The 11,694-nt window shown below is 41.1% G+C and overlaps 1 protein-coding gene across 1 annotated transcript in view; it reads right to left on the bottom strand.

Annotated features, from left to right (window-relative positions):
- fkbp1ab (FKBP prolyl isomerase 1Ab) overlaps positions 1-9,744 on the bottom strand; it is a 31,655-nt gene extending 21,911 nt beyond the window's left edge. Inside the window, exons 1-3 of the mRNA XM_034172126.1 lie at positions 9,593-9,744; positions 9,292-9,339; positions 2,327-2,439 (exon numbers count right to left, since the gene is read on the bottom strand). Coding sequence (XP_034028017.1) covers positions 2,327-2,439; positions 9,292-9,339; positions 9,593-9,629 — 198 coding nt within the window. The 5' untranslated portion in view covers positions 9,630-9,744. The remainder of the gene's footprint in view (positions 1-2,326; positions 2,440-9,291; positions 9,340-9,592) is intronic.
- Positions 9,745-11,694: the final 1,950 nt, after the last annotated feature.

Here is an 11,694-nt window from a genome sequence, read left to right on the forward strand (position 1 = left end):
GTACTGTTGTGTGTTGGGGGGTTTGGCTGGATGTTTTTGTGTTGTTTTCTTTTCTTTGCTCTCCAGGTGGTATGCAAACTGGTTTTTGTCTGTGGAGAAGGTGCTGGCAGAAGAGTCCTTCACCCTCATCAGCATTATTAGCTGCACCTGTGGATGATGCTCACGTGCAAACTTAAAGACTTTCAGCTGAAGCAGATAATGAGATGGCGTTCTGCATTTAAGCCATGAGTGGTTCAAGCAGAATTGCCGGGAACTCGACCTTGTGACGTTCATTTGTGAGACGCTGAGGACCGTGCCAGGGTTTGACACATCGTGCCTGTGAAGGAGGACGGGTGAGGGACACATGCTGTCAGCACACATCAGAGGTGATTATTGTCTGAATGATCGTTAATAGTAATTTGGCATTTTGTTACGCAGTATATTTGAACATTGATGAGAATTGTGCAGTTTGCTTCTCACTGCCGTGGCATACGGACTGATGATCCTCCACCTGTTGTGAGAAGCTGCTCATTTACATAAAGCTTAAATTCAGACCTGAATGTGTTGCTGATAGTGTGCGCCTCTGAAGGATATTTGCTGTAGCTCTGTTGACTTACCTCACCTTTTCCATCCTTCACAGAGTCAGTTTGTCGTGTCCACCTGGGGGGTGTTTGGCGGTGAATCTGAGTCCAGAAGCGCCGAGGCTTCGATTCTTTTGGGCGCTGGAGAGCGCGCCGTCCTTCACTCCGCCAGACAAACCAAATATTTATGTTGTACACTAATTACTGCACTGGAGGGGAAATAAAATCGTTTTGTTTGTGGAACCGCTTTCTGGTTATTTAGCGCTGGGTTCGGTCAGACGTTGGTCCGCTCCTCAACCTGCGTCTGCACATAACACTTTCGTCACAATATCACAAACCAATAGATTAATGTATATTTTGTGCTGCTGAATCACGACTTGTTGTGAGGCCAGGTGGTCATGGGAGACACACACTGACTACGTTTACATGCCGTTAATATTCGGGTTAAGGTCAATATTCCGGTTTCTGAATCATTAGGAATAACCCGTTTACATGCTTAAGCAGACAGAGTTACTCCTGTATAATGGTCACTGGTATCATTTGGAATATCCCCATCTAAACAGCGATGCATGGACAACATCCAGACGCACGGAGAACGTCATGACGCAAATATGCGTCATTTCCGTTTCTTCTTCCTCTTTCTACCGTCAATAAAAGACATTATATTCATGTCTTTCACGATACTAATGAAGTACTCAGTTTCCTCCTCGCTCCAAAAGTGTGGTGCTGTGCTGCTGCGTCTGGATTTCCCCATGCTTGTTTACCTCTGCTTCTGTGGTGTCTGGTGGGTTGCGCACGCCGCATACAAGTAGTTGCTGTACTCAAAAGACCAAGATTCCTTGCGGATAGGACATGCACAGAACACAAAATAATGTTCCTTTCTATGGGATATCCTGATTCGCGTTTATATGACCTGATATTCGTTTTAGAAAAGGAGTAACCCAGCGGTCATATTCAGGTTTTTAAAAACTGGAATATGAGCATATTCGTGTTTTTGCGGGTGTTTACATAGCCGTGCGCAACTGGGTTATTGCTAATATTCCGGTTATGAAAGGGTTATTGGCTGCATGTAAACGTAGTCACTGATGAGAGGGCAGTTCAGAGCTGGGAATGTGAGGACAAGCGGCAATTTGATTGCGTGAGTGACAGCTCCAATGTTGGTGGCGTCTGACAGCAGTCTGTGTCATCTGACTGCTGTCTGAAATATCTTTGGGCTCCATCCTGTAGGTGTGCACAAGGCAGTCCAGATGTGTTCTGACACTGCTGACGCCTCTTTTCCTCCCGACTGCGTCGGATTATGGCAATATTATGGCAATAAACAGCGTAACGGTCCAACTGCAGCGTAATTTTTACAGGCATGCTGTTATTACTCTGGCGAGAAGTGCATATATATATATATATATATATATATATATGTGTGTGTGTGTGTGTGTGTGTGTGTGTGTGTATATTTGACATCGATCTTTGGATGTATGAAGCGATCTGTGGGAATTAAAATGAGAATCAATTTAAAATTGATGAATCAACCTTTTCAACCCAGCACTAATTCTGAGCACTATTTGTTAGATACTTTTTCTAGTATCCCTCAAATAGATTTTTTTAAACTGTATTCTTCAGACATGCTTTCCAAAGAATGAGTTTAAATTCCAGAATGTGTAAATACTGTGTTTAATGAATCAAAGTTAACAAATGGTGGAACTACATTGTCTTCCAAAGAGCACCTTAAAGGGACAGGTACACTGTATTTTATAAGTGCACCAGCTTACCTGCACAATGCCTTCTTCCCAGCCTCGGATCACTTCTTGCTTGCCAATCTTGAACTTGAAAGGCTTGTCCCTATCACGGGATGAATCAAACTTTCGTCCATCTGTCAGGGAGCCTAAAAGTATAAAAAGAGATAGGGGAAGGATGAAAGAAGACCCCCAAGGAAGTACCTATAATATTATCCATGATATACCAGTAAATCTTCTCCCCACTATAAGAATTTGTCATCCTGCGATATTAAAGATATAACTGATGGCATGTTTTTATATGCACTACACATGGGTAGCTCACATGTAGAACAAGTACAATCACAGCGGAAGGTGGAGTTCGAATCATAGGCGAGGAACAAGAGTTAAATGCCAAAAGAGGTGCTTCCTCCACAGTATGGGTCACACAAATTTGATTTGTTCTAACACTTTAAGTAAAACCAAAGACCTGAGGACAAGGAAAGCGATTACTGGCACGAGGACAAACCATCATCACATAAGGAAATTTCTGTAACTCAGTAGTGAATTGTTCAAGTGTTTGTGGACTACACTCCTGATGACAGACAATTACTGGAACAGCTTGATGAAGGCAGTGGTATTTTGGGAGTACTGGTTTTTGCATTTGTACCAAAATAAAGGAACGGTAACAAAAGGAAGGAACTAACCCACTGCTGTCCACTGATTTGCTCATAGCAACAAAGGAACATGTTATCACCCTGCGATAGCTTACGAACTATACAGAATCCTGTTGAAAATATACACAGCATTTTAAATATCCAGGCACCAAAGAATGTCAGTGAAAAGCAGCCATGCTTGATCAAACCAGGAGGTGCAGACTTTCCTGGTGATCATTGCAGAGGAACAAGGTTATGATGTCATGTTGCCCATCTCAATGACACACATGTCAATGTCTGCCATACTCCACCTACCAAACAAAGGGTACTGCTGGCAGTGGAAACACAAGCTAAGCCATGTTTAACCATTGTGAACCATACCATACTGACCCTGGAAGTTGGTGGAAACGAGGCTATAGGGCACCCCAAGGCACTACACACAAATAAGGTTTAAACCTTACTTACACCCTGAGCGGGCACATTGGCAACAGTGATAGGAAAAGTATCCTCAGTTGTTTTGATTATATGAAGAAACCTCAAGTAGACCAGACTCAATGGGGTGACCAGCCGCTTTAGCCATACTAACAAAAACAAAACAAAACCACTAGGAACAACATGCAGAGAAAGAAATGTTGCAGCTCAGCAACTATGCACATACTGAGTCCTTTGATGGTTATGTTTTATTGATTTGGATCAATGTTTGTGCCTGCAAGACTCTCAAGACTGTATGCTGATGGTATTATTTTCCTGACCAGCTGTATCGTTACTGGATTTGTCACCCGCCTCACACCTGGCAGAAGATACCACAGTACCCAGACAAGCTCAGCCAGACTCTAGAATACCTTCTTCCCTCAAGCTGTAAGACTTCTGAATTTACCTACAGCTTCCCACCATGACCAGAAGATGAAGCACCAACTCTTCACTGCACTGCACTCGCCAAGTCAACTGTCATGTTTAGACTTATCTGCTACATTGCTCTAAAACATGACATTTCAATAACACGTTGCCAGAATGCACATGGCCGATTCAGGCCTAGGTTTCATTATGTTTTTTATATGTGAAATTGCTTCTTTGATCCACTCAGCCATGAATTTATGTCTGGTGGCACAACAGACAAAAGCTGCACTCTGTAGATTCTCCAGTCACAGCTGCAGAAGCCTATGATGCCTTCTGAATTGTCATGGTATCTTGGTGGCTTCCATCACTAGCCTCCTTGCCGGTCACTGAGATTTTGAGAACTGCCTATTGTAGATGAATTTACTATGGTTTGCATTTATTAATGGTTGATGTAAATAAAGTCAAAGACTTCATATATCCATCCTCTAACCTATCCAAAGAAAATGTTTGTAAAACTGATGATTTATATTAAAATGGTGTATATTTAGTTTATCAAAATTACTTATGGGCTCCGAAATCAGATGGATTGTCCATGAAAAATGGCTGTCTTTTCATAATATGTTGATATTTTTGTTAAACCCTGTGAATTGAAGCTAACTGGGAAGCTGAGTGGGATGGGAGCTGGACTACCTACAGTACAGATCTGGTTTTGAATCCCGGTCATGGCACCCATTTGTGTCCTTGGATGAGGTACGTCATCTGCATCATCCACTCACATGTAAATGACTACTACGGAATCCAGGGATAAGCATTTGACCCAATGGCCCTTGCAGCTTTACAGTTAGGTAAATACTATATGCACATGAATATGTTTCACAAAACACAGTAGTGATGTGAATAATAATCTCATTTAAATGTCCATTTTCATTCTACAAAAAGCCTTGTTGGAACATCCTTTTTTCTGTTGCATTTCAAGGCTGCTTTATATACTGTCAGGAAGCGAGACGCTCAAAGGGGAAATCCTGCAGATGCTGCAATACACAAAAAAGAGGCGGGGGAAGAAATACAAAAAATCCCATCTGATTTTTCTCTACCTAAAACATGCCACTGTGCACAAGAAAATATACAGCTCTGCAAGTTACATAATGTTAAATCAGAGTTATGTCTTTGCCGTTAAAAAAGCAAATAGACCCCAGAATTTTATTGAGCCTTTGTATTATTGGTTAGATTAAAAAAAGACAATGTAGACAATGTTTTTTCAGGAAAAAATATGAAATTAGCATAAGAGGTGCTGATATTAGATCATAGTGGCACACAGGAAAATAAAAGACATAAATCAGTCTTGAAAGCATTAGACACATTTATAGTGGCAATCCCTCAGTGCAGAGGAAGATGGCCACTTGGTCAATTCCCGGACAGGATGCTAGACGCCAAGATGACTGAACAGGCCCAGTCGTGATGTACACCGTTTCTTACAGACACTGCACACGGTTGCTGTGGGAAGCGTCTGCCGGTCAGGATCATGCACTCTCTCGTTCTGTTTTCTTCTCTGTACTGTTAGCATGCCATTTTTGAAGAGTTATACTCCTGTGTGGATCATTGCTACACAGCTGGCCCATGTTCTTCCCAGGTCTTGTAGTCGATGGAGTAGCTCTTGACGTTCTGCTTCAGGAGATCCTTGTAGCATTTCTACTACTGTTCTCTTGACTGTTTTCCTTCACTCAGCTGGGAGTAGAAGATCTGTTTGGGAAGTTGGCCATCATTCATCCTAACAACGTGACCCACCCACCGAAGCTGGTTCTTCATAATGACATACTCAATGCTCTGGAGCTTGGCTTCAGCCAGGACGCTGATGTTGGTACGGTAGTCTCCCCACCTGATGCGGAGGATAGCCCTCAGGCAGTATTGGTGGAATCGCTCAAGGGTCTTCGGGTGGTGACTGTAGGTGGTCCACATCTCAGATCCGTACAGTAGGGGGTCACATGATAATGACTTTATGTACAAGGATTTTTGTCTAGTGTCAAAGGTCTCCTTGTGGAGACCACAGGTTCATAGCCGGCTGAAGGCAGTTCCCGCACACTTGAATCAGTATTGGATCTCGTTATTGATGTTGCCCGTGCTGCTTCACAGCAGGAAGCATTGGATTGACCATGATGGGTGGAGACTGATACAGAATCTGTGTCTCCTTAAGGTTGATATGAAGTCAAAGCTTGGAGTAGGCTTTGCCGAAGGTTTCAAGGAATTTCTGAAGACTTCTTTCATAAAGGATGACACGCTGCTGTCATCAGCATACTGGAAGTCCAGGAGCGAAGTGGTTGTGATTTTCCTCTTGGCTCCCAGTCAGATGAGGTTAAAGAGTTTTCCATCTGTTCTGTACATGATGTCAATTAATGGTGACGCCTTGTCCTTGATAAGGTGCAAGATTATTGCCATGAAGATGATGAAGTGCGTAGGGACGACGATGCAGCCCTGATTTACTCTTGATTGAACAATGAAGGACTCAGTTTTTGTGCCACTCACCAGTACTGTGGTGGACATGCCATTGTCGTGAAACATCAAGATCTTGGATCTAATATTACAGAAGCCATAAAACAAGATGGAATCTAGGGACATTACTGTTATTTTAAGATTTCTGGCTACTCATTTGGAGAATAACATCCAAATGGTCCACATCCAGTTTCAATCTGGAATGAATAATAGAGTGTCTGAGTGTCCTAGTTGTACTACTACAATTCTGTACAAAGTGAAACTGATGAGACAAAAAACAAACAAACAAACAAAAATCTGTAAATTAAAACAATAAGTACATACAGTACGTTCTGAAGTATGAGTTGCAGTTTTGTTTTTTTATTAGTTTGGGAGGTCCTGCGTCTAATACGCAGATGTGACTTGTATACATAAAAATCACAGATTTGTTACGAACAATAAGAAATATAATGACTATTGATACAGCACTTTACCAGGAATCAAACCACTAAACAAAATAAACTCTAATAATAAAAGAATAAATGCTAATAATAAAAAGTACACAACAACAATTCACAAAAATCTCAAGTTAAAGAGCTAGTTGTTATGTGGGCCGCTGAAGAGGAGGTACTGCTGGCCCACCACCACCAGATGGCGCCCTGCTTGGAGTGCTGGCTCCAAGCACGAGAGGGCGCCAGACCCAGAAGAAGTGACAGCTGTCATTCATCCTCTGCACCAGCTGTCACTCGTTCATCATCATCATCATCACCATAAAGGCCGGACTGCAACTCCACCTCCTCGCTGAGAAATCGACTACTGAAGAGGTAATTTCTCTGCTGACACATACGTTGTGTAATAATCTGAACTTCTGTTGCAGCCGTTTTCCTGGTGGTTTTCCTTGTCTGTGGGATTGGCGTTTGGTGTGACAGCGACGGCTTCGCCTCACACTCCAAACCAGATAAGTGGTTAACCAGGAGCTGCACGAGTGTGTGATTGGAGGTGGAGGTGCTCCCTCCTAACTGTGTACAGACTGTGGATTACTGAGTGTGCGGACTCACACTCATTCATCTTGTCTCTGCTTTCTGCCAGCAGTACCAGGGTCGACAGCCGAAGACAGAGGCCACCTGGGGACTCGGGACTTGGCGGCTCCGGTGTTCTTCAAACCGTTGGTGGTGGAAGCCGTGTGGGACGCGGCTTCTCTCTCGTCGGGGGTCTTCTATCTTCGAGCCTGCCCACACGTCACCTGGTGTCAATTGACTTTGCAATTTCTGTGTATTTAGTTGTGTATTATCACAACATTAAATTGTTACTTTTTGGCTTATTCATTGTCCGTTCATTTGCGCCCCCTGTTGTGGGTCCGTGCTACGACACCTTCCCAACACTAGTAATACAGTGAAAGGGGTGTGATGTATACTCCAGAAAACAATGATTACAAATACAAAAAACAGCTTGGATCAAATATTTTTTTAAATGTGTGATTAGCCATGAGTTAGTGATTAAAAATGTTAATCAATTGACATCACTAGTCTAGATGTATAAATACACATATTAAAGTATAAATAAATGTATAAGTATAAATACAAGTATAAAAGTATCAATAAATGTCTAAATGTATAAATACATGTACCAAAGCATAAATAAATGTATAAATGAAGACAAAAAATACATGTATTTAGACATTTATTTTTTAATGTTTATTTGATCTTAATTTATGTTTAGTTCTTCATAATTACTAGCTCTAACTTGCCCCCTCCCAACTTTATATGGAATGTGTTCCAAGCCAGAAATGCAGGAATGGATGTACACTAACAAATGAAGTAAAGTTGACAATACAAAACATGAAATATCTTGGGTTCATACTGTCTGCAATGAAACAAAATTCAAAGTATGTACAGGGATCACTGAAGGAGAAGGGGTACTTGCATTTTCCATTTCATCCCAACTATTTCTGATTTGGGGTGGTATTAAACTTTCACGAGGTCAATTCCAGTGCCTTGTGTACTTGTAAATGTAACAACGTAACACTGTGTGACACAAACAAGAGCAGTGGTATGATTTAAATTGCTGTAAAAAATGATCAAAAATTATTCTTTTAGAAATCAGTACTTAAAACATCACTGAAATATGAAATCAGTACCATTAATTTATGGTACTTGTACATGTTTTATGTGTACCTTTACATTTTAACATGTCAATAAAGATTATAACTAATGATATTATTTGTATCAAAACAAATCAATAAAAGTTTATTTAAATCCGAAAAAACATGACTTTTTAGGGGAAAAAAAGTTGACTTTTTAACAGCCCTGTATCCAAGCCATGTAGGCATCAACTCTCATGTCTGTCTGTAAACCAGCCATCGGCTTCACCACATTTCAGGAAATTAACAGAGAATGATATTTATCATGAGCTGCAGTCCGGCACCCAAGATTACTATGTGTTACACTGTCTGATTCCTGAGAAATATGAGGTTAATATCCCAGTGAGTGTACTGTTTGTGCAGTCGCCCGGACAGTTATAATCCGCTCACCTACACGCCACCAACCCCCCCCCCCAAACCAGAAAGCCACACAAAGACAAGCGCTGCAAATCAGACGGGATTTAAGACCTGTCTGGTCTGTCTGGGCCTAAATCCTGCAGGCAGTACCATGTATATATATACATATATATATATATATACATATATATATATATATATATATAATTTTTTTTTTGTGCACCATTATCTGCTGATAACAGCTCTCAACCAAGATGCATGCATTGTTTTACAACTTGGACTTTAATATCTCCTCTATCCATTCATTTGATTAGATCCATCCAATTGCATGTGTGCAGAGGCAGTGAAGGGGTTAAATTCTTACGCAGCCCAGGCAGGGACCATCATGCCTCTTTGCCCCAGTGAAATATCCCTGCCTGCTGGAAGACAACGTTCCTGGAAGGACCCAGTTATTGCTCTCATTTCTTTTACCCTCTACAGTCACTGCTACAGCGTTTATGAGCACAAACAATCATCTGCAACGACACATTAATGTGCACACTTTGTCTCTGCGCGCACAAACTCACCTACATAATGCACCACGCACGTCTGTCCTTTTTTGGGGAAAGTCCTTCCTGTGGAGACAGAGACAGCAAAGAGGCGCTGAACATAACGGACACACCGCACAGTTCAGCCACGAGCCTGACACCAACACACACCAAACCTTCAGTTATATATAAATATATATATATATATATATATATATATATATATATATATATATATATATATATATATATATATATATATATATATATTTTTTTTTTTTTTTTTTTTTTTTTTTTTTTTTTTTAAAGAGGCATTTATGTTTTTCTGTCGCCGCTTTACCGTCGCCTGGGGTTATTGTCTCGATTTCGACACCCATTTTGTACTGTGTTATGGAACAGTTCCTCCTCCCGCAGTCCGCCTGTTTCCCCCGCTGCTGTTCTCCGCAGGCAAAGCGTCAAAACACATCAATTATACAGCAGCACTTCCGCTCTGACCCTTCAGAGTAAAACAAGGGCAGTACATCAACAAGCCCTGTGGCGGTCACCGGTGGAGCTCCAGGAGGAGCTTTAACTGAACTATTCAAAAGTGTAATTTACGGCTGGAACCCACCGAAAACGCTGTTACATTAACTTGTGAGGCAGACAAGCATGTCTTGCATAAATCACATGTCAGATTAAATGCGAAAACTAGAGTGGTCATTTAGACAGGGTTTGACACCAAGTCAAACCTGGGTGTATGGATTGCCGCGGACTTTACACCGAGCGCCCTCTGTTGGCCATTTCTGGCCGATGAAAACATCACCGAGCTCAATACAAATACATGTAATTTGGTTACTTTTCAAAGGGGACAGACTCATCAATAAAGTCAATTTAATGTTTAATGTTCATTTCAGGTCAGCTTGTTGTATAAATCTCATCGTTTCAGGCAATGAGAGCTGTCAGCTGGCTGTTAGAAGCAAGTTAGAGACAAAACAAAACCAGCTGATTTCAATGGACAATCAATGCAGCCCGAGCTTGTTTTCATCGTGCGGCCAGTAACGGAAGTACAAATTCTCGCCTACAGATTGGCTATGTCACCGGAAGTGACATGGCTCCACGGCAACCCATAGGCTGCTCTGCCAAAGGGCCAGTATTTACCCCGTGTCATGCATCCCACATAGGCAGTGGTGTAGTCTACGTGGAACGCAGGTAGACGCCGTCTACTCACCTAAAATGACCGGGAATTTCCGTCTACCCACTTTAAATTGCCCCAGGGAACGTGACAGTGTAAATAAAATAAGCGCTTATTGACTGTAATTTTATTTTCTCCCTTTAAAAGACAGCCATCAGGCGTCCATCACTGCAGAGTGCACCGTATGTCCCACTCCCGCTCGCTCTGCTATACAAGAGTTTTAATTGGCTCATAGACAGATGGGGGCGGGGCTACCAGCTAATCAGCAAGAAAGCCGCACACAAACAAGAAGAATGCTGGAGAAAGTTATTACCAGATAAAATGAAAACAGGCCTCGGTTTTAGATTTTTTTTTTTTCGAAAACGTCCACCTGCTGCTTCAGGGCCAATTGATGAAGTTTACACCCTGAGTGGAGGAGATAAACCTGGCGCTGTCTGCATTGCTGGTAAGTGGGCTAGCCTACGACAGCTAGTCTTCTGAGCTGCTTCTTCTAGCTTTTGAGCTGTGACATACCTTTGCGTTGTCCAATAGGAACGATGCGTCGGGCCAAACACGGAAGACTATTGGCAGAAACCACTGATCTGTACAAAATGGATCGGTGTAGAAATAAACCACTGATCTGTACAAACAAACGTGTCACAGGACTGCTCATTTATGGAGCAGTTTTCTGAAGAAAAATCCTTGGAAATGTTTTTTTGTTGTTGTTTGTTACCTCAGAATTTCTGATTACTGTTAAAAAAAGTTTAGAACACTTGTAATTAAAATAGCTAAATAAATCAATAAATGGTTCTTTAGAAACCTTTCATCTGTAAATTAAAACCACCTGTTACTTCAGATTAGATAATTTCTTGTTTAACAAAAGGAACCTTGGACATTTATTTTTAGACAAAATAACATGGAAATTTGTACTTTTTTTTTTTAAGTCTGGTAGATTATTTATATCTCATTTCAACCAGAAAAACAGACACTGTAAATAAATACAAATGTTTATTATAAATGCAACAGGAAATAATTTAACAATGACTGCAGTGATTGTAAAGTAGGATTTCTGTGACATAAATCTCTTGATGAATTTTTTTAACGGTCATTTCAACTTGTAATTTTGACAAAATATGTAATTGCCTTTTAATGTTGTTATCAGGACAGAGTCATTTCTAAAATATGAATTTGAGCACAATAAGTGGAGAGCTTCTACTTGTGCAAATGTCTTTTGACTTTGATTCGTGGACATTTTTAATGATCCGTTCATTTATTGTTAAAATATAAAATGA

The sequence above is a fragment of the Thalassophryne amazonica genome, chromosome 6, assembly GCF_902500255.1.
Source record: "Thalassophryne amazonica chromosome 6, fThaAma1.1, whole genome shotgun sequence".
Lineage (NCBI taxonomy): Eukaryota > Metazoa > Chordata > Actinopteri > Batrachoidiformes > Batrachoididae > Thalassophryne > Thalassophryne amazonica.